The sequence below is a fragment of the Heteronotia binoei genome, chromosome 19 (assembly GCF_032191835.1).
Source record: "Heteronotia binoei isolate CCM8104 ecotype False Entrance Well chromosome 19, APGP_CSIRO_Hbin_v1, whole genome shotgun sequence".
Taxonomy (NCBI): Eukaryota; Metazoa; Chordata; class Lepidosauria; order Squamata; family Gekkonidae; genus Heteronotia; species Heteronotia binoei.
The window spans coordinates 40,346,913-40,368,038 of NC_083241.1; the positions used below are offsets into that span (position 1 = coordinate 40,346,913).

Sequence of the window (21,126 nt, forward strand, 5' to 3'; positions counted from 1 at the left end):
AGGGTGTCTGTTGTGGGGGAAGAAAGCAAAGGAGATTGTGAGCCGCTCTGAGATTCTTCGGACTGGAGGGCGGGATATAAATCCAATATCTTCATCTACCTCACAGGATGTCTGTTGTGGGGGAGGAAGGGAAAGGAAATTGTGAGCCCCTCTGAGACTCTTCGGAGTGAAGGGTGGGGTACAAATCCAAAATCTTCATCTACCTCTCAGGGTGTCTGTTGTGGGCGAGGAAGGGAAAGGAGATTGTGAGCTGCTCTGAGACTCTTCGGAGTGGAGGGCGGGATACAAATCCAAAATCTTCATCTACCTCACAGGGTGTCTGTTGTGGGGGAGGAAGGGAAAGGAGATTGTGAGCCGCTCTGAGACTCTTCGGAGTGGAGGGTGGGTTATAAATCCAATATCTTCATCTACCTCACAGGGTGTCTGTTGTGGGGGAGGAAGGTAGAGGAAATTGTGAGCCGCTCTGAGACTCTTCGGAGTGGAGGGTGGGTTATAAATCCAATATCTTCATCTACCTCACAAGGTGCCTGTTGTGGGGGAGGAAGGGAAAGGAGATTGTGAGCCGCTCTGAGACTCTTCGGAGTGGAGGGCGGGACATAAATCCAATATCTTCATCTACCTCACAGGGTGTCTGTTGTGGGGGAGGAAGGGAAAGGAGATTGTGAGCCACTCTGAGACTCTTCGGAGTGGAGGGCGGGATATAAATCCAATATCTTCATCTACCTCGCAGGGTGTCTGTTGTGGGGGAGGAAGGGAAAGGAGATTGTGAGCCGCTCTGAGACTCTTCGGAGTGGAGGGTGGGATATAAATCCAATATCTTCTTCTTCTTCTACAGCGGATTTAACCGGAGATTCTGGTGACGATCCAGAGACCTTGTGATTGCAAAACAGGCACCCCGCTGCTAGCCACGGCCTCTCCCCTTCCGACACAACCAGATTTACCATCTTTACAACCCCCCCACCCCCACCCCACACACAGAAATTTGTTGAGATGGCCGTTGTTCCTTTTTCAAACACAACAACCTAAGCAGAGAGCCAGCTTGGCATCTTGGTTAAGAGCACTCTAATCAAGAGAACTGGGCTTGTTTCCCCGCTCCTTCTCCTCCACCTGAAGCTTGCTGAGTGACTTTGGGCCAGTCCTGGTTTTCAAAGGACTCTCTTGGCCCCACCTACCTCACAAGACGGCTGTTGAAGGGAGAGGAAGAGAAGGCGATTGTAAGCCGCTTTGAGACCCAGGCAGTTAGTTGGGCGACCTTGGGCCAATCCTAGTTCTCTTCAAACTCTCTCAGCCCCACCTGCCTCACAAGAACCAGTCCCAGTTTTCTCCGAACTCTCTTGGCCTCACCAGGTGTCTCTTGTGGGGAGAAGAAAGGAAGGTGATTGGAAGCCATTTTGAGATTCCTTAGGGTTGAGAAAAGCTGGGTATAAAAACCCAACTCGTCTTCTTCTAAACGTATCACTCAAAAAGAGAAGTTCCGACATCTCCAAAATCAAAGTCCTATTCCCAACTAGCCTTACGTCGTTCTCACGCTCCTCTTCTCCGCGGGGCTTCCACCGAATTTCACCCTATCTGCCCCGGGGCTGCAACTAGCTCTGCCTTTTTCACGCAGCAAACAGGAACTGGGGCTGATTCCACACTAACCTTGCTCCAAGCCAGACTTCCATTTCTCTCCGGAGCAAGCTAACGATTTCGCGCCAGCTGCTCCGCGCGGCTATTTCGCGCCACGGCAACCCGCGATTTGCCACGCCGCAACATCAACCTGTGTTTTTTTTCCAGGTTTACACTGCAGCGCGGCAAATCGCAGGTTGCCCCGGTGCAAAATGGCAGCACGGAGCAGCTGGTGCGAAATTGCTAGCTTGCGTCGTGGAGAAAGGGAAGCCTGACGCGGAGCAAGGTTAGTGTGGGACCGGCCTGGTTTTTTAGCGGATCTTGTTTGCTGCGCGAAAGAGGTGGCGTGAGTTGCAGCCCGGGGCAGAGAGTGTGAAATCCCCCCGGAAGCCCCGCGGAGAAGAAGACAGCGAGAGCGGCACAAGGCTAGTGGGGAATCGGTCCCAGTCTTAACGTCCCAGCAGCCAAAATCTACCCTAAAAGCACAGCTGCCATCCGGATTCCCAGCGGTGGTCCTACCCGTGGCCTGCAAGGCCATCACGGCGGTTATTGTGGGCAATTACAGTCGAAGAGCTTAAGGTAACATTTTCCCTGCCTCCCCATTTCCCGAGGAGGAGGAAAGGCAATTGAGGTTGGACCGAAAGCCAAACGGCTTGGCGGGGTCACCGCTCTGCTTCGGGATTGAAAGCTTCCAAAAAGACAAGGCGGAGCTGGAAACTGTCTTACTCGGCAGTTCGAGGAGGGCTACCCCCGCGGCCGAACACATACACACACATTCCTCTTCTTTCTGGTTAACCAGCATGAAAAGGGTCTTGGACGGCATCTGCGCGCTGTTCGCCAGACCGCCTGGAAGGAGATTGCAAGGAATTGTCAAGGAGGAAGTCAGAAAAATAAATCCAAATCCATGGCAGGGGCTGAAGAGAAACCCTCAAACCTGCTCTGGCCACAGGCTGGGGATCGTTCGCTGCCAGTGAAAACACATTTGCTTTTTTTTTATTTTTTAAAAAGAAGAGAACCAAAGATGGGAGGATGGTCAAAAGACAGCAGACTTTTTTGTAAAGCAAATTACCCCGTTCGAACAGACATCTGGATTGTATTGATGACTGAGTGGAGTTCTACGTCCCTCAATTGCTTCTGTGCGTCTGTGTGTGAGAAAAGTGAAACTGATCTTAATTCGGTAGCTGGCAGAGCTTCACCTCTGAACTCCAGAAACGTGGGCCCGGATCGAGTTTCCTTCCTGCTAAAAAGTTCCACAGAATTTTAAGTGGTTATAACCATCAATAGGTCCAGTTCTTGCAACTAAACATTGGAAACTCTGAGCTGCTGCTGAAACCGGCGGCCTCCGTCTTGAATTTCCTTTTCCCTGAGGGCTACCAACCACCTGGTAGCTGGCAATCTCATGGAATTATAACTAATTTCTAGGCAACAGAGATCGGTTCCTCCTGGAGAAGATGACTGCTTTAGAAGGCGGGCTCTATGGAGTTATATCCCACTGAAGCCCCTCCCCTTCGCAAGCCCTGCCCCTCATGGAATTACAACTCATCTCTAGGGAACAGAGATCAGTTCCTCCTAGAGAAGATGGCCGCTTTAGAAGGCAGGCTCTATGGAGTTATACCCCACTGAAGCCCCTTCCCTTCGCAAGCCCCGCCCCTCATGGAATTACAACTCATCTTTAGGCAACAGAGATCAGTTCCCCCTGGAAAAGAAGGCCGCTTTGGAAGGCGGGCTCCATGGAGTTATACCCCACTGAAGCTCCTCCCCTTCGCAAGCCCTGCCCCTCATGGAATTACAACTCATCTCTAGGCAACAGAGATCAGTTCCTCCTAGAGAAGATGGCCGCTTTAGAAGGTGGGCTCTATGGAGTTATACCCCACTGAAGCCCCTTCCCTTCGCAAGCCCCGCCCCTCATGGAATTACAACTCATCTCTAGGCAACAGAGATCAGTTCCTCCTAGAGAAGATGGCCGCTTTAGAAGGTGGGCTCTATGGAGTTATACCCCAGTGAAGCCCCTTCCCTTCGCAAGCCCCGCCCCTCATGGAATTACAACTCATCTCTAGGCAACAGAGATCAGTTCCTCCTAGAGAAGATGGCCGCTTTAGAAGGTGGGCTCTATAGAGTTATACCCCCACTGAAGCCCCTCCCCTTTGCAAGCCCCGCCCCCACAGGCTCCACCCCCAAATCTCTAGGTGTTTCTCAACTCAGAGATGGCAACTGTACGCCTCATTACGTACCACTGAAAATCAGTGTGGCATGGTAGTTTGAGTCCTGAACCTGGGAGGGAATGGGTTCAAAAATTTCACTCTGCCACAAGTTCACAGAATGACCCTGAGACAGTTACGCTCTCTTTCTGCCTAACCTACAGGCCTCGGATTCAGCGGGAGCTCACAGGAGCACAGCTCCTGAACCTTTCTGCGAGTTCCACCTCCTCCTCCCCACCTTGTCCATTGAATAGTAGGCGCAGCTGCATAACAATCCCTGGATGAGCTCCACCGCCTATTTTTCTACAAAACGACCCCTGCTAACCTACCTCGTAGGTCATTGTGAGGATACAAGAGCGGCAACTCTGAGAGCCTTGGAAGAAGAGCAGGATCAAAAGTGCAGGTAGCTAGACAAACAGAGATTCAAGATGCTTTACCTCCGTGTCCCTTCAGCGTTATGCATTATGCTGGAAAAGGCAATGTCCGGTGTATCAAGAAAAAGAGAAGAAGGCCCTGCAGGGCACATAAAGAAGACAAGCAGATAAGACAGTAAGGACAGTACCTTCTCCCTCCGGTTAAGTGTCATTCCTTAGAATCATAGAGTGGGAAGGTACCCCAGGGTCATCAAGTCCAACCCCCTGCACAATGCAGGAAATGCACAAATACCTCCCGCTAAATTCACAGGATCAGCATTGCCTTGTCTGGGGAGGAGAGGGAGAAGAAGAAGAGGAGGGGGAGGAGGAGAGTCTCAGAGTGGCTTACAGTCTCCTTCCTTTCCTCTCCCCACAACAGACACCCTGTGAGTTGGGGGGGGGGGGAGGTTGAGAGAGCTCTGAGAGAACTACACTTGAGAGAACCGCTCTGAAAAAGCTGTGGCTGATCCAAGGTCACCCAGCAGCTGCATGTGGAGGAGAAAAAGGAATCAACCCCAGTTCTCCAGATTAAAGTCCACCGCTCTTAACCACTATACCAAACTGACTCTTCTTAAGAAGAAGATATTGGATTTATATCCCGCCCTCCACTCCGAAGAGTCTCAGAGCGACTCACAATCTCCTTTCCCTTCCTCCCCCACAGCAGACACCCTACCCTGTGAGGTAGATGAAGACATTGGATTTATATCCCGCCCTCCACTCCGAAGAGTCTCAGAGCGGCTCACAATCTCCTTTCCCTTCCTCCCCCACAACAGACACCCTGTGAGGTGGGTGGGGCTGGAGAGGGCTCTCACAGCAGCTGCCCTTTCAAGGACAACTCCAGCCAGAGCTCTGGCTGACCCAAGGCCATTCCCAGCAGGTGCAAGTGAAGGAGTGGGGAATCAAACCCGGTTCTCCCAGATAAGAGTCCGCACACTTAACCACTACACCAAACTGGCTCTCCACTATAGTAACCACTATACTAAACTACTGTGTCTGTGGAAAGGGAGGGGGGGTCCCCACAGATCCGCGATCCAATATCAAGTACTGAACTCAGAGTAGGTTCTTTCCACCTAACCTCCAGGCCTCGGATTCAGCGGGAGCTCACAGAAGCATAGCTCCTGAACTTTTCTGAGAGTCTTTGGATTCAGCTATAACCTTCACTCGCCCTTTGCAAGCTCCCGATCGGAGTCCACACCAAAGGGACTTACTTTCTGGCAGATGTGATGTTCTTTTTTTCTTTTCTTTTTTTTTGGGGGGGGGGGTTAAGGGTAGAACAGATTTTTCCAATTTTCCAGACTCCACCTAGCTTTGATTTATGGGCTGTGCCACCAAAGAATTCTCAAGCGGAAAGGCAGTCAAGGGCAGATTAACGTTCCAGGTATAGTTGCCAAGTACTGGTTAGAGATCCGGGGGGTGGAGGTTGGGGAGGACGGGGATTTGGGAAGGGGAGAGACCTTCAAGGGGCCGTAACGCCATACGGCCCACCTTCCGAAGGAGCCCTTTCCTCCAGACCAGGAGTGGCCAAACTTGCTTAATGCAAGAGCCGCACAGAATAAGCATCAGATGTCCGAGAGCCGCAAGACGTGAACGTCAGATGTTTGAGAACCGGGAGGGAGGAAGGCAAATAGGTGGGAGAGGGGGAAGTGGAAAGAAAGCAACTTTAAATGCATTCCCCAAGCCTCCAGCTGGCTTGGCTTAGAGACGTGATTTAGAGACAAATGCCTTCTCCAAGCTGGCCACTAAGCGGTGAGGGCTTTGAGAGTCACACAATATGTACGAAAGAGCCACAGTTTGGCCACCCCTGCTCCAGAGGAACTGATAATTGCACTCTGAAATTCCAGGAGATTCATGCACCAGCTGGAGTTTTGCAAATTCCAAGTCAACCTCACCTGGAAAGGGAAAGACAGGCTAGTAAACAGAGGGGGGAGGGGGTTTCGTTCTTAAACATCCAAATGACGGAGAATCCTGGCAGTCAAGGCCTACCCTCAAAACAAATCACAGAGCCCCAGGTGGAATTCCAGCAGGAGCTCCTTTGCATATTAGGCCACACACCCCTGATGGAGCCAACCCTCCAAGAGCTTACAGGGCTATTAGTACAGGGTCCAGAGATAGAATTCTAGCAGGAGCTCCTTTGCATATTAGGCCACACAGCCCTGATGGAGCCAATCCACCGAGAGCTTACAAGGCTCTTTTTCATAAGCTCTTGGAGGATTGGCTACTTCAGGGGTGTGTGGCCTAATATGCAAAGGAACTCCAGCTAGAAGTCCGCTCCTGCACAGAGCTATGCATCAGGGCGATCCGAACAAAGGGGAGAAGTACGCTGCCTTCCCACCTCCCCCAGTAGGTAAAAGACCCTGCCAGTTCTCGTCTGGAAGTAATTTCTAATGGAGCTGAAGTTGATTTTCCAGCTCTGCTCTTTGAAAGAACGCAGCGACTGCACGAGAAGCTGTAATAAAAATTAAACCACCAGAACAAATAAAACCTTCAAGACCTTGGCAGCTCCCAAAGTTTTGGGAGAGAAACCCTTCGAATTAATCGTCTGCCCGATGGGCACGTAAATAAAATTGAGCAAGGCATTAAAACCAGGGCTTTTTTTGTAGCAGGAACCCCTTTGCATAATAGGCCACACACACACCCCTGATGTAGCCAATCCTCCAAGAACTTACAGTAGGCCCTGTACGAAGAGCCCTGTAAGCTCTTGGAGGATTGGCTACATCAGGAGGGTGTGGCCTAATATGCAAAGGAGCCCCTGCTAGAATTCTATCTCTGGACCCTGTACTAAGAGCCCTGGAAGCTCTTGGAAGGTTGGCTCCATCAGGGGTGTGTGGCCTAATATGCAAAGAAGCCCCTGCTAGAATTCTATCTCTGGACCCTGTACTAAGAGCCCTGTAAGCTCTTGGAGGGTTGGCTCCATCAGGGGTGTGTGGCCTATTATGCAAAGGAGCCCCTGCTGGAATTCTATCTCTGGACCCTGTACTAATAGCCCTGTAAGCTCTTGTAGGGTTGGCTCCATTAAGGTGGTGTGGCCTAATATGCAAAGGAGCCTCTGCTGGAATTCTATCTCTGGACTCTGTACGAACAGCCCTGTTAGCTCTTGGAGAATTGGCTACAGCAGGGGAGTGTGATCTAATATGCAAAAAAATCCCCGGTTAAAACCTATCAGAGGAGACGGGTGAAAGGAAAATTTTGGAGAATACGGGATTGAGGCGAACAGAGCAGCGGCACGGGACAGAAATGATCGGATGGCATTTGTCACTGCTGGGCAGTGACAGACGTGGATGACAGCTGGCCCATGCAAAACAGTGGGGTGTCGCGTTCTCAGGGTGCAGGCAGGCAGGAGTCCAAAGCCAGTCCAAAGTCAAAGTCCAGGAAGTCAAGCAGGAGCCAAGTCACCAATGCAGAATCACAAACCGGAATCAGCAGTCAATGTCCAAAAGCCAAAAGGTCAGGGTGCCAAGGAAATCAAGCAGATCAGGAAGGAGCGTGGATGCAAGCCAGAGAATAGACTTGTTGCTTCCACAAGGTTACCAGGTCCTGGGTGGGAGCTATATGGGAGCCTCAATCAGCCTGCTCCCTGGGTGGCAGTAACTCTGCTAGAACTCAGGGCTGAGAGATCTGAAGCATCGGCGTGCCTCATGTCTTCGCTCTGCAAGTTCTTTCCGGAGCCTGCTTTGAGCTCTTGAGAAGGGAGGAGGAGAGCTTGGAGGAGATTGATCGTCAACAGCTGACACTGGTGCCTGGAGAGTGATTGATGGGCCAGCTGCTGTTTGTTCAGCTGAGGAACCGGCTGGAAACTCCTCCAGGTCTGTTAACCCTTCCAGCTCCTCCTCGTCAGGGCTCATGACATGGGGTGGGAAGCATGCACCTTGAACCCCCTTACTCCCAAAACTGGCCCTATTCACTTCTTAGATGAAACGTTTATTTTGGAACTGAAACTTCAAGCGAAATCTGGAAGTATTTACGTAATTTATTGACACCCCGCCTTCCTCACTGAGATGTAAAGCGGATTACGCGGTGTTAACATAATCCAACCAAATGGGATATTCGGAAAGCGATGCAAAAAACTAGAAACGTTGCCCCCAAAGAAGCAACAGATGTGGCACGCCAGAACAAAGCGAAGCGTGAAATTACACAGAAGTAGAAAACAAGAGCAGGATGCAACAAATGGATAATCTACACCACATGCAGAGGCACAGACGACAATCCTGGTTCCAGGGATATATTTTTTTTTAAAGCAGGAATGCACAGGAACGCAGCTCCAGCTGGCTTGGGTTCAGGCAGCTGTAGGAAGGAAGAAGAGGAAGAGGAGGAAGAAGAAGACGATATTGGATTTATATCCCGCCCTCCACTCCAAATCTCAGAGCAGCTCACAATCTCCTTGATCTTTCCCCCCGCCCACAACAGTCACCCTGTGAGGTGGGTGGGACTGAGAGAACTCTCCCAGAAGCTGCCTTTTCAAGGACAACCTCTGCCAGAGCTACGGCTGTCCCAGGTGCAAGTGGAGGAGTGGGGAATCCAACCCAGTTCTCCCAGATAAGAGTCTGCACAGAGCTATGGCTGACCCAAGGCCATTCCAGCAGGTGCAAGTGAAGGAGCGGGGAATCAAACCCAGTTCTCCAAGATAAGAGAGCTATGGCTGACCCAAGGCCATTCCAGCAGCTGCAAGCGGAGGAGTGGGGAATCCAACCCGGTTCTCCCAGATAAGAGTCTGCACACTTAGAGCTATGGCTGACCCAAGGCCATTCCAGCAGCTGCAAGTGGAGGAGTGGGGGACCAACCAGGTTCTCCCAGATAAGAGTCTGAGCACTTAACCACGGCACCAAACTGGCTCTTGTAAGATGTTCTCGTAAGCCTCAAGGAAAACTGAAAGGGTGCTAACTGTGGTATATTTATCTCTGGCCTTTCTTTCATCTCAGAAGTCAAAGGAGACAATTCACAAATCCCTCCCTCCAATGCACATAATTCTCCAGTGACCCCAGCCGCATGCCCAGAAGATGGCAAAGAACCTCCAGGATGGCTGGCCAAACTGGCCTGCAGAAAAACTACTGCCTGATCTCTGATTCGTCAAAGGTTTCCTTCTCTCACCTAGGCACTGAGTAGATCCAAACTCCATTGGCTTTGGCAAGGGGGTAGTGTCATGTACCGCCTCATCTATACCCTGAGACTAGGGCTGCCAACTCACAGCGACATCATTGCGCCGGTACCTATGGTATCTATTGCCGGTAACTCACAGTGACGTCATCGCGCCGGTACTCTCTAGGAGCTTCCGGGAAAACTCTACGGTTTTCCCGGACGCTCTAGCAATTTGGGAGGGAAAACTCTATGGCACCTATTGTACCATAGAGTTTTCCCTCCCAAATTGCTAGAGCGTCCGGGAAAGCCACAGAATTTTCCCGGAAGCTCCTAGAGCAGCTGGGCGTAATGTCGCCGGCACAATGACATCGCTTGCGAAAACAGCGGAGGACTTGGCAACCCTCCCTGAGTGGAATAATATATTGCAGAAGATCAGCGCAATTCTAGGCATCAGGATCTGAGATATCCCTGTCAGTCACACCAAGTAAAGCCTGTGCTGCCCTAAACGGGTTGGCTCGGCCTGACCTTGTCAGTCCTCCGAAGATTCGGCCCTGGTTAGCGTTTGGACGATCGTCCAGGGTTGCTTCGCAGAGGCAGGCAATGGTAAACCGCCTCTGTTCATCTGCTCTGACCTGGATGGCCCAAGCTTAGCCCGATCTCATCCTAACTTGGAAGCTAAGTAGGGTCATTTCTTCGTACAGGAAACCGCCACTGAACCCCAGGGTAGCTATGCAGAGGCAGGAAATGGCAAACCAACTCAGGCCGCCTCTTGCTTTGAAAATTCAACAGGGTCGCTCTGCAAGCTGCGGCTCGACACCGTCTTACCCGCGCGCCCACAAAGAAAACTGCAGACCGTGGCAACTCGTCTGAGTTAAGGGTTATTTTCCGACTCGTTTCAGCGCCGGGCTTCGCCACCAGCTGCAACCAATCTCTGAAAGCACAGACCGCGTCCAAGAAGCGTCAGACGTACCGAGTGTCAATTCATGCTTCCCTCCTCATCCAAGTAATCAGGCGCTTCTCTCCAAAGCCGCCCTGGCTAATTCTCGCTAACCACAAGGCCTATCCATGACCAAAAGGCAATTTCAGCTCACATTAGTTTCAGCTTTAAAAGATTCCGGGGAACTGTGATTTTATGCCTTTGCGGGCTGGGTGCAGGTCTCCATTTCAGAAATTAACACTTAGCATTTTTTAAAAAATAAGCGAATATTACACTATTAAAAGATGCATTACTTAAGGTGGAGCGGCCCCGTGGCGCAGAGTGGTAAAGCAGCAGTACTGCAGCACTGAGATCTGAACTCTCTGCTCACGACCTGAGTTCAATCCCAGCAGAAGCTGGTTCAGGTAGCCGGCCCAAGGTTGACTCAGCCTTCCATCCTTCCGAGGTCGGTCAAATGAGTCCCCAGCTTGCTGGGGGGAAAGTGTAAAAGACTGGGGAAGGCAATGGCAAACCACCCCATAAAAAAGTCTGCCGTGAAAACGTTGTGAATGCAACGTCACCCCAGAGTCGGAAACGACTGGTGCTTGCACAGGGGACCTTTCCTTTCCTACTTAAGGTGGGATGAGACGTTATGAGGCCAGTGCACTGCACTTTCCTTGCATGATAAATACAGTTTGGGTAGTAGGGTTGCCAATCCCCAGTTGGCGGCAAAGGATTCCCCAGTTTGGAGCCCACCCACCCCCGCTTCAGGGTTATAAGAAAGCGGGAGGGAAATGTTCAGACAACTGTTTTGGGGTCCATAAAACATGCTTGAAACATTCTGGCGGAGATATCGTCTAGAGTGGGGGTGGTCAAACTTTCCACCTCTCCCTCATTCTTCCCTCTGCCCATCTATTTTCCTTCCTTCCTTCCTTCCTTCCTTCCTTCCTTCCTTCCTTCCTTCCTTCCTTCCTTCCTTCCTTCCTTCCTTCCTTCCTTCCTTCCTTCCTTCCTCCCTCCCTCCCTCCCTCCCTCCCTCCCTCCCTTCCTTCCCTCCCTCCCTCCCTCCCTCCCTGTCTTGAAGATCTCAAACATCTGTTATTCACGTCTTGCAACTCTCAAACGTCTGACGATTATTCTATGTGGCTCTTAGCACGTCTGGCCACCCCTGATCTAAAGTCTGTTGAAGTTAACAGAAAGATGTCTCTGTAGTGTCCCTGGGCCCTTAGCATCCATGACAGGAGAACTGCCTGCATTCCTTCTTCACAGTTCCCCCCTTTTCCCTCCCCAGTCAGATAAATCCACTCTTCTACCACCCACCGCAACGCAAGAAGCCATATTGAATTCTAATCATCGTAATCGATGGGTCACTCAAACTGACTCAGCCCCTGCTTGGATTTCCAATGCAGCCTCTCCAGATTTCCTTCGGTAGTCCTCTAAACAGTTTCTGCCCCCTCGAAGGACCAAGTACCCCCAACATACAAGATTTGTTCTGTATAATTTACGGCGAGGAGAGGAAGTTTACTACACACTGTTGACCTGCTTTCTGAATTATCAGATGGCGGAAGGTTTCCTTCAGGCTTCTTGGTTGGGAATTGTCAACAGGATGTGAACAAGCAGAGAAAAGACCATCGACACAAGGTAATAACGACCTGCGTCGACTACAGTTTGATAGCTCCATTATAAATTTATCTCAACTGCTGTGAAAATGAGGACTACTGAGCGATCGCATCTGGTCTCAGCCTGGCAGAAGAACTGTGATTCTCACAAGGACTTTGACTGACCTTGCTGGGCTCTGGTTGGTTTGTATTTTTTTTTCAAATTAGATGACCCCCCCTGACCTTCATAGCCCTATCTTACCAGATAAGCGGTCTCAGACCCCACCACAATTTTTGTTAGTCTTTAAGGTGCTTCACATAAGAGAAGCCATGTTGGATCAGGCCAATGGCCCATCCAGTCCAACACTCTATGTCACACAGTGGCCAATATATATATATATGTGTGTGTGTGTGTGTGTGTATACACGCACACACACACACACACACATATATATACACACACACACTGTGGCTAATAGCCACTGATGGACCTCTGCTCCATATTTTTATCCAATCCCCTCTTGAAGCTGTCTATACTTTTAGCCGCCACCACCTCCTGTGGCAGTGCATTCCACTTCTTCAGATACAGCTAGAATGTGAGTCCATCTGTTCTTATATCTTGGAGTCAAGGCTTTTTTTTTGGTACCATGTACTCCTTTGCACACTAGGCCACACACCCCTGATGTAACCAATCTTCCAAGAGTTTACAGTAGGCCCTGGACTAAGAGGCTTGTAAGCCCTTGGAGGATTGGCTACATCAGGGATGCGTGGCCAAATATGCAAAGGAGTTCCTGCTACCTAAAAAAGCCCTGCTTGGAGTGATATTTATTTATTTATTTATTTATTTATTTATTTATTTATTTATTTATTTATTTATTTCTCAGATTTATATCCCGCCCTCCCCGCCGAAGCAGGCTCAGGGCGGGTGCCAAATGACAATAGCAGGCAAAAGACAGTAGGAATTTCTTTCTTTCCTTTCTTTTCCAATGGAGATTAGAAAGGGAGACTGCTGAACTCCAACTGATAATGAAGCTTGAGACAACATATCCTCCTGGACTGAATCGAGACCTAGGTTTCCTGTCTCATCAGCAATGCTGATTTCTCCACACCTACTACCACTCAGAGTGGTCAGCTTCAGCCCTGCTCACAACCGGAGTTTGATCCCGGCGGAAGCTGGGTTCAGGTAGCCAGCTCGAGGTTGACTCAGCCTTCCATCCTTCCGGGGTCAGTAAAATGAGCACCCAGCTTGCTGGGAGGAGAAGTGGAGACGACGGGGGAAGGCAATGGCAAACCACCCCGTAAAAATTGTACCGCAAAAATATCATGAAAGTGACACTATCTCGGAGTCGGAAATGACTGGTGCTTGCCTTTACCTTTTTACTCCTGCTATACATATCACATCTAACCCAATCATGCCCACTGCTGTCATTCACCTGCTATTATTACCTCCTACTGTCATTCCGCCTATGAAATCACTCCACTCTCCAAAAGGTAAGGACAGGCGGACTCACGTTCTAGCTGGATCTGCAGACGCGAGCTGCGACTCACAAAAGCTCCTTCCCTGCTGCAAATGTTGTTAGTCTCTGTGGCGGAACCGGCCCGATTCTGCCTTCAGACCCGGTCCCGTCAGCTCCCTATGGAGTCGCCAACTCCTGGAGGGAGCTATTTCTCCTCCTGCCCCTTGGGCGCGCTGCCACCACCTGCTCAGTCCCGGGGTTCAGATTGAGAGGAACAGGACTCCCAATCCCCCTCTCCAGCTGTGAGGCCAGGCCTCAAGGTCCTCTGCCACCCTGCACTTGGGTTTCACAGAGACCTCAGAATCGGGCCGGTTCCGCCACAGTCTCGAAGGTCCTCCCGGACTTCTGTTCTTTTCTACGGCATCAGGCGGACGAAGACAGCGACCCACCTCGCTCTATCTTCATGCAGGGCAATTAAATGCTATAGAGCAGGGGTAGCTCTCCAGATGTTTTTTTGCCTACAACTCCCATCAGCCCCAGCCATTGGCCATGCTGGCTGGGGCTGATGGGAGTTGTAGGGGGGAAAACATCTGGAGAGCTACCGTTGGCCACCCCTGGTATAGAGCAGTGGCTCCCAACCTTTTCGGCACCAACCTTTTCGGCATTTGCCTTCATAGAAGACCATTTTTCCACAGACCAGTGGGGGGTGGTGCTGGGCTGCCCTAGGCTGACCCCATGCCCCATCCCTGCCCCTCATTTGATGTTGTGCAGTCACACAGTCGAGTCCGACTCTTTGCAACCCCATGGACAAAGCCACGCCAGGCCCTCCTGTCTTCCACCATCCTCCAAAATCTGCTCAAATTCATGTTAGTTACATCAGTAACGCTGTCCAGCCATCTCCTCTTTTGCCGTCCCCTTCTTCTTTGGCCTTCTGTCTTTCCCAGCATCAGGGTCTTCTCCAGGGAGTGCTCCCTTTTCATTGGGTGGCCAAAGTATTGGAGCTTCAGCTTCAGCATCTGACCTTCCAGCGAACAGTCTGGGTTGATTTCCCTTAGGACTGACTGACTGGATCTTCTTGCAGTCCAAGGGACTCTCAAGAGTCTTCTCCAGTGAGGGCTCCCTTCTCCTTTGGTGGTCAAAGTATTTAAGTCTCAGCTTCAGCATCTGACCTTCCAGGGAACAGTCTGGGTTGATTTCCCTTAGGACTGACTGACTGGATCTTCTTGCAGTCCAAGGGACTCCTGAGTCTTCTCCAGTGAGGGCTCCCTTCTCCTTTGGTGGTCAAAGTATTTAAGTCTCAGCTTCAGCATCTGACCTTCCAGGGAACAGTCTGGGTTGATTTCCCTTAGGACTGACTGACTGGATATTCTTGCAGTCCAAGGGACTCTTGAGTCTTCTCCAGTGAGGGCTCCCTTCTCCTTTGGTGGTCAAAGTATTTAAGTCTCAGCTTCAGCATCTGACCTTCCAGGGAACAGTCTGGGTTGATTTCCCTTAGGATTGACTGACTGGATCTTCTTGCAGTCCAAGGGACTCCTGAGTCTTCTCCAGTGAGGGCTCCCTTCTCCTTTGGTGGTCAAAGTATTTAAGTCTCAGCTTCAGCATCTGACCTTCCAGGGAACAGTCTGGGTTGATTTCCCTTAGGACCGACTGATTGGATCTTCTTGCAGTCCAAGGGACTCTTGAGTCTTCTCCAGTGAGGGCTCCCTTCTCCTTTGGTGGTCAAAGTATTTAAGTCTCAGCTTCAGCATCTGACCTTCCAGGGAACAGTCTGGGTTGATTTCCCTTAGGATTGACTGACTGGATCTTCTTGCAGTCCAAGGGACTCCTGAGTCTTCTCCAGTGAGGGCTCCCTTCTCCTTTGGTGGTCAAAGTATTTAAGTCTCAGCTTCAGCATCTGACCTTCCAGGGAACAGTCTGGGTTGATTTCCCTTAGGACTGACTGACTGGGTCTTCTTGCAGTCCAAGGGACTCTGGAGTCTTCTCCAGCACCACAGCTCAAAAGCATCTATTCTTCTGCACTCGGCCTTCCTTATGGTCCAGCTCTCACAGCCATACATGAATACTGGGAATACCATCGCTTTGACTATACGGACTTTTGTTGGCAGGGTGATATCTCTACTTTTTATTCTACTGCCCAGGTTCACCATAGCTGTCCTCCCAAGGAGCAAACGTCTTTTAATTTCATGGCTACCGTCACCATCTGCAGTGATCTTGAATCCCAGAAATGTGAAGTCTGTCACTACCGCCATGTCTTCCCCTTCCATTTGCCAAGGTGTGATGGGGCCGGATGCCACGATCTTCGTTTTTTTGTTTTTCTGCCCCCCCCCATGGGGGGTCTTTAAATGAGAGGTAGGTGACTCTCGCTGCTGTGCTGCCCCTTCAAGGGGAGACCCCTGCAAGGGGTGGCAGCCTCAGAGCGAGGCCGGGCTGCCGCTTTTGTCCACTCAGCTCCTGGCGAAGGGTGGAAGGGGCTGTGGAGCGAAAGAGGTGGTGCAGCAACTCTGCCTGGGGCGCCGCTTTGCCACAGGGGCGCGGGGCAAGGCAGGTGCCCCCTCCCCGTCTCTGCCGACCCAACCATCCCTTGCCCGGCCCTCTCCCACTTCAGAGGCAGCTGGCAAGAGACCTCAGCCTCTTCCCGTCTCCCATTGAAGCGAGAGAGGGCCGGGCTGAGGGCTCACGAGAAGACCCCAAGAGGGGCCAGGGCACAGGGCTTGACCTGGGGCACCGGAGCTCCTAGTGCCGGGCCTGCACAGACCGGTACTGGTTCGTGGCCCGGGGGTTGGGGACCCCTGCTATAAACACAAGAGCCCCGTGGCGCAGAGTGGTAAAGCTGCAGTACTGCAGTCGGAGCCCTCTGCTCACAACCTGAGGTTGATTCCGGAGGAAGCTGGTTCGGGTAGCCGGCTCAGGTTGACTCAGCCTTCTATCCTTCCGAAGTCGGTCAAAGGAGTCCCCAGTTTGCTGGGGAGAAAGTGTAGAGGACAGGGGAAGGCAATGGCAAACCATCCCATCAAAAATCTGCAGTGAAAACGTTGTGAAAGCAACATCACCCCAGAGTCAGAAACGACTGGTCCTTGCACAGGGGACCTTTCCTTTTTCTCTACAATAAGAGCCCCGTGGCGCAGAGTGGTAAAGCTGCAGTACTGCAGTCGGAGCCCTCTATTCACAACCCGAGTTTGATCCCAGTGGAAGCTGGGTTCAGGTAGCCAGCTCCAGGTTGACTCAGCCTTCCATCCTTCCGAGTTCGGTCAAAGGAGTCCCCAGCTTGCTGGGGGGAAAGTGTAGATGACTGGGGAAGGCAATGGCAAACCACCCCATCAAAAGTCTGCAGTGAAAACGTTGTGAAAGCAACGTCACCCCAGAGTCGGAAACAACTGGTGCTTGCACAGGGGACCTTTCCTTTTTCTCTACAATAAGAGCCCCGTGGCACAGAGTGGTAAAGCTGCAGTACTGCAGTCGGAGCCCTCTGTTCACAACCCGAGTTTGATCCCAGTGGAAGCTGGTTCAGGTAGCCAGCTCCAGGTTGACTCAGCCTTTCATCCTTCCGAGTTCGGTCAAAGGAGTCCCCAGTTTGCTGGGGGGAAAGTGTAGAGGACAGGGGAAGGCAATGGCAAACCACCCCATCAAAAGTCTGCAGTGAAAATATGGTGAAAGCAACGTCACCCCAGAGTCAGAAACGACTGGTGCTTGCACAGGAGACCTTTCCTTTTTCTCTACAATAAGAAGCTGGGTTCAGGTAGCCGGCTCCAGGTTGACTCAGCCTTCCATCCTTCCGAGTTTGGTCAAAGGAGTCCCCAGCTTGCTGGGGGGAAAGTGTAGAGGACAGGGGAAGGCAATGGCAAACCACCCCATCAAAAGTCTGCAGTGAAAATATGGTGAAAGCAACGTCACCCCAGAGTCAGAAACGACTGGTGCTTGCACAGGAGACCTTTCCTTTTTCTCTACAATAAGAAGCTGGGTTCAGGTAGCCGGCTCCAGGTTGACTCAGCCTTCCATCCTTCCGAGTTTGGTCAAAGGAGTCCCCAGCTTGCTGGGGGGAAAGCGTAGATGACTGGGGAAGGCAATGGCAAACCACCCCGTAAAAAGGCTGCTGTGAAAACGTGAAAGCAACGTCACCCCAGAGTTGGAAACGACTGGTGCTTGAATAGGGGACCTTTCCTTTTTCTCTACAATAAGAGCCCCATGGCGCAGAGTGGTAAAGCTGCAGTATTGGTGCTTGCACAGGGTACTACCTTTACCTTTAACACAAGAGATAAATAGGGAGGGTTGTCGTTCCAGGGAATCCAGTCGAAATGTCTGCCTTCGGGCGAAAAAGGCAACAGTGCAAAATGTCATCAGCAAAATGCCCCAGGCTCGCGGTGATTCATGGCTGGAAAGCCAGAGTTTCTCCAAAGGCCGCCATGCCTTATTTTGCCAAACGTTAAAATTACGATAGTGCCGTTAAAGTCACTCGCATACCCAAATAAGATGTCTAGACGATGGGAGTGTATATAAGTAATGCAAACACAACGTTTCATAGCCCCGGTTTCTTTACCCACTGTATTTTGAATTAACTTTACAATCATTTGTCTAACGGTATATTTTAAGTCGATGGAAACCAGATGTGATTCTGGGCTATCCTCCCTTGCGCTTAAGTGTTACAGGCACGGACTTAAGACACACGCAAAAAGAAAAAAAAAAGGGGGGGTGGAATTCAAATTCTTGTAAAGGTACCTGGCATGCAAAGCTTTCAAAAAGACTAGCGCCTTTTAAAAAAAAGAAACCCGCTCGAGCAAAAAAAAAATCATACTTTTCTCAAGCATACGATGAACTCGATGGCCTTGGCAAGCCCGGTATCATCAGATCAGGGAAGCTAAGCAGGGTTGGCCCCGGTTAATGCTAGGATGGAAGATGACCAAAGAAGTTCAGGGTTGCTACGCAGAGGCAGGCAAAGGCAAAGCACCTCTGAATATCTCTTGCCTTGACCCGAATGGCTCAGGCTAGCCCGAGCTCATCAGATCTTGGGAGCTAAGCAGGGTCAGCTCTGATGAGTACATGGATTGGTGGCCACCAAGGAAGTCCAGGGTTGCTATGCAGAGGCAGGCAAAGGCAAAGCACCTCTGAATATCTCTTGCCTTGACCCGAATGGCCCAGGCTAGCCCGAGCTCATCAGATCTTGGGAGCTAAGCAGGGTCAGCTCTGATGAGTGCATGGATTGGTGGCCACCAAGGAAGTCCAGGGTTGCTATGCAGAGGCAGGCAAAGGCAAAGCACCTCTGAATATCTCTTGCCTTGACCCGAATGGCCCAGGCTAGCCCGAGCTCATCAGATCTTGGGAGCTAAGCAGGGTCAGCTCTGATGAGTACATGGATTGGTGGCCCCAAGGAAGTCCAGGGTTGCTTTGCAGAGGCAGGCAATGGCAAACCACCTCTGAATGTCTCTTGCCTTGACCGGAATGGCCCAGGCTAGCCTGATCTCTCGGATCTTGGAAGCTAAGCAGGGTCAGCTCTGATGAGTACATGGATTGGTGGCCACCAAGGAAGTCCAGGGTTGCTACGCAGAGGCAGGCAATGGCAAACCACCTCTGAATGTCTCTTGCCTTGACCTGAATGGCTCAGGCTAGCCTGATCTCTCGGACCTTGGAAGCTAAGCAGGGTCAGCTCTCATGAGTACATGGATTGGTGGCCACCAAGGAAGTCCAGGGTTGCTACGCAGAGGCAAGCAATGGCAAACCACCTCTGAATTTCTCTTGCCTTGACCCGAATGGATCAGGCTAGCCCGAGCTCATCAGATCTTGGCTAAGCAGGGTCAGCCCCGGTTAGCCCTTGGATGGGAAACCACCGAGGAAGACTAGGGTTGCTATGCAGAGGAAGGCAATGGCAAACAACCTCTGTTAGAAGAAGAAGAAGAAGAAGAAGATGATGATGATGATGATGATGATGATGATGATGATGATGATGATGATGATGATGATGATGACGACGACGATGATGATGATATTGGATTTATACCCCACTCTCCATTCTGAATCTCAGAGTGTCAGAGCGGCTCACAGTCTCCTGTTGTGGACCTTCCAGAGGAACTGGTTAGCCACTAAGTGAGACAGGATGCTAGACTAGATGGGTGACTGGCCTGATCCATCAGGGCTCTTCTGATGTTCTTATGAAGGCCTCAGTCTCTCTGCCCCATTACTGGCCCTCCAAAGGAAGGGGTTGGCCACTGGGTGAGACAAGATGCTGGACTAGATGGACCTTCACTGGTCTGCTCCAGCAGGGGTCTTCTCATGTTCTTATGAAGGCCTTAGCCTCTCTGCTCTGGAATAGATGGACCCTCACTGGCCTGATCCATCAGGGCTCTTCTTATGTTCTTATGAAGGCCTCAGCCTCTCTGCCCCGTTATTGGCCCTCCAAAGGAAGGGGTTGGCCACTGGGTGAGACAGGATGCTGGACTAAATGGACCTTCACTGGTCTGATCCAGCAGGGGTCTTCTCATGTTCTTATGAAGGCCTCAGCCTCTCTGCTCTGATCCATCAGGGCTCTTCTTATGTTCTTATGAAGGCCTCAGCCTCTCTGCCCCGTTAATGGCCCTCCAAAGGAAGGGGTTGGCCACTGGGTGAGACAGGATGCTGGACTAGATGGACCTTCACTGGTCTGATCCAGCAGGGGTCTTCTCATGTTATGAAGGCCTCAGCCTCTCTGCTCTGGAATAGATGGACCCTCACTGGCCTGATCCATCAGGGCTCTTCTTATGTTCTTATGAAGGCCTCAGCCTCTCTTCCCCGTTATTGGCCCTCCAAAGGAAGGGGTTGGCCACTGGGTGAGACAGGATGCTGGACTACAGGGACCCTCAATGGTCTGATCTGGCAGGGCTCTTCTAATGTTCTTACGAATCAAGAGCTCTGATACGCTGGCTATTCCTGCCTGTCTTGACTGCTCCACTCACCTCTTTGACGGCACTCATGAGACCTTCTGCCCATCCCAGATGCAAACAGGATACATGCAGCTGAAACCATTAAAATGACAGCTTGAGGTGCATTGCATCCTCCTGGGCACTGTGTTCTAGAGCCACAGCACAAAGTCAGATGCACTTAGGCCAGGGGTGGCCAAACTTCCTCAATGTAAGAGCCACAAAGAATAAACATCAGATGTTTGAGAGCTGCAAGGAAGGAAGGAAAATAGATGGTAGAGGAAGGATGGAAGGAGAGGTGGAAAGAAAGCAACTTTAACTTAAAATATTCTCCAAGCTTCTAGCTGGCTGGTTTAGCTTGGAGAAGAAGACTGCAGATTTATACTCTGCCCTTCCCTCTGAATCAGAGACTCAGAGCGGCTTACAGTCTCCCATATCTTCTCCCCCCACAACAGACACCCTGTGAGGTGTGTGGGGCTGAGAGGGCTCCCACAGCAGCTGCCCTTTCAAGGACAACTCCTACGATAGCTATGGCTGACCCAAGGCCATTCCAGCAGGTGCAAGCGGAGGAGTGGGGAATCAAACCCGGTTCTCCCAGATAAGAGTCCGCACACTTCCCCACTACACCAAACAGAAAGGAGCACAGAGTAGGTGGTGAGAAAAGCAGGGAAAGACTTGAGAAAAGACTGATCAAGGGATGAGCAGTGGAGGTAGTTTAGGGGAGGACGAGCCAAGGAGAAAGAAGTGATTAAAAGAGCCAGCTTGGTGTAGTGGTTAAGTGTGCGGACTTTTATGTGGGAGAACCGGGTTTGATTCCCTACTCCTTCACTGCTGGAAGGACCTTGGGTCAGCCAAGGAGTTGTCCTTGAAAGGGCAACTGCTGTAAGAACTCTCTCAGCCCCACCTACCTCACAGGGTGTCTTTTGTGGAGGTGGGGGGGAAGGTAAAGGAGATTGTGAGCTGCTCTGAGATGCTGAGA

The 21,126-nt window shown here is 51.1% G+C and overlaps 1 protein-coding gene across 1 annotated transcript in view; it reads right to left on the minus strand.

The window, feature by feature from the left end:
• Nucleotides 1–2,182: 2,182 nt before the first annotated feature.
• LOC132587678 (leucine-rich repeat-containing protein 49-like) overlaps nucleotides 2,183–21,126 on the minus strand; it is a 139,284-nt gene continuing 120,340 nt past the window's right edge. Inside the window, exons 19-21 of the mRNA XM_060259995.1 lie at nucleotides 10,118–10,223; nucleotides 3,840–3,879; nucleotides 2,183–2,454 (exon numbers count right to left, since the gene is read on the minus strand). Coding sequence (XP_060115978.1) covers nucleotides 2,183–2,454; nucleotides 3,840–3,879; nucleotides 10,118–10,223 — 418 coding nt within the window. The remainder of the gene's footprint in view (nucleotides 2,455–3,839; nucleotides 3,880–10,117; nucleotides 10,224–21,126) is intronic.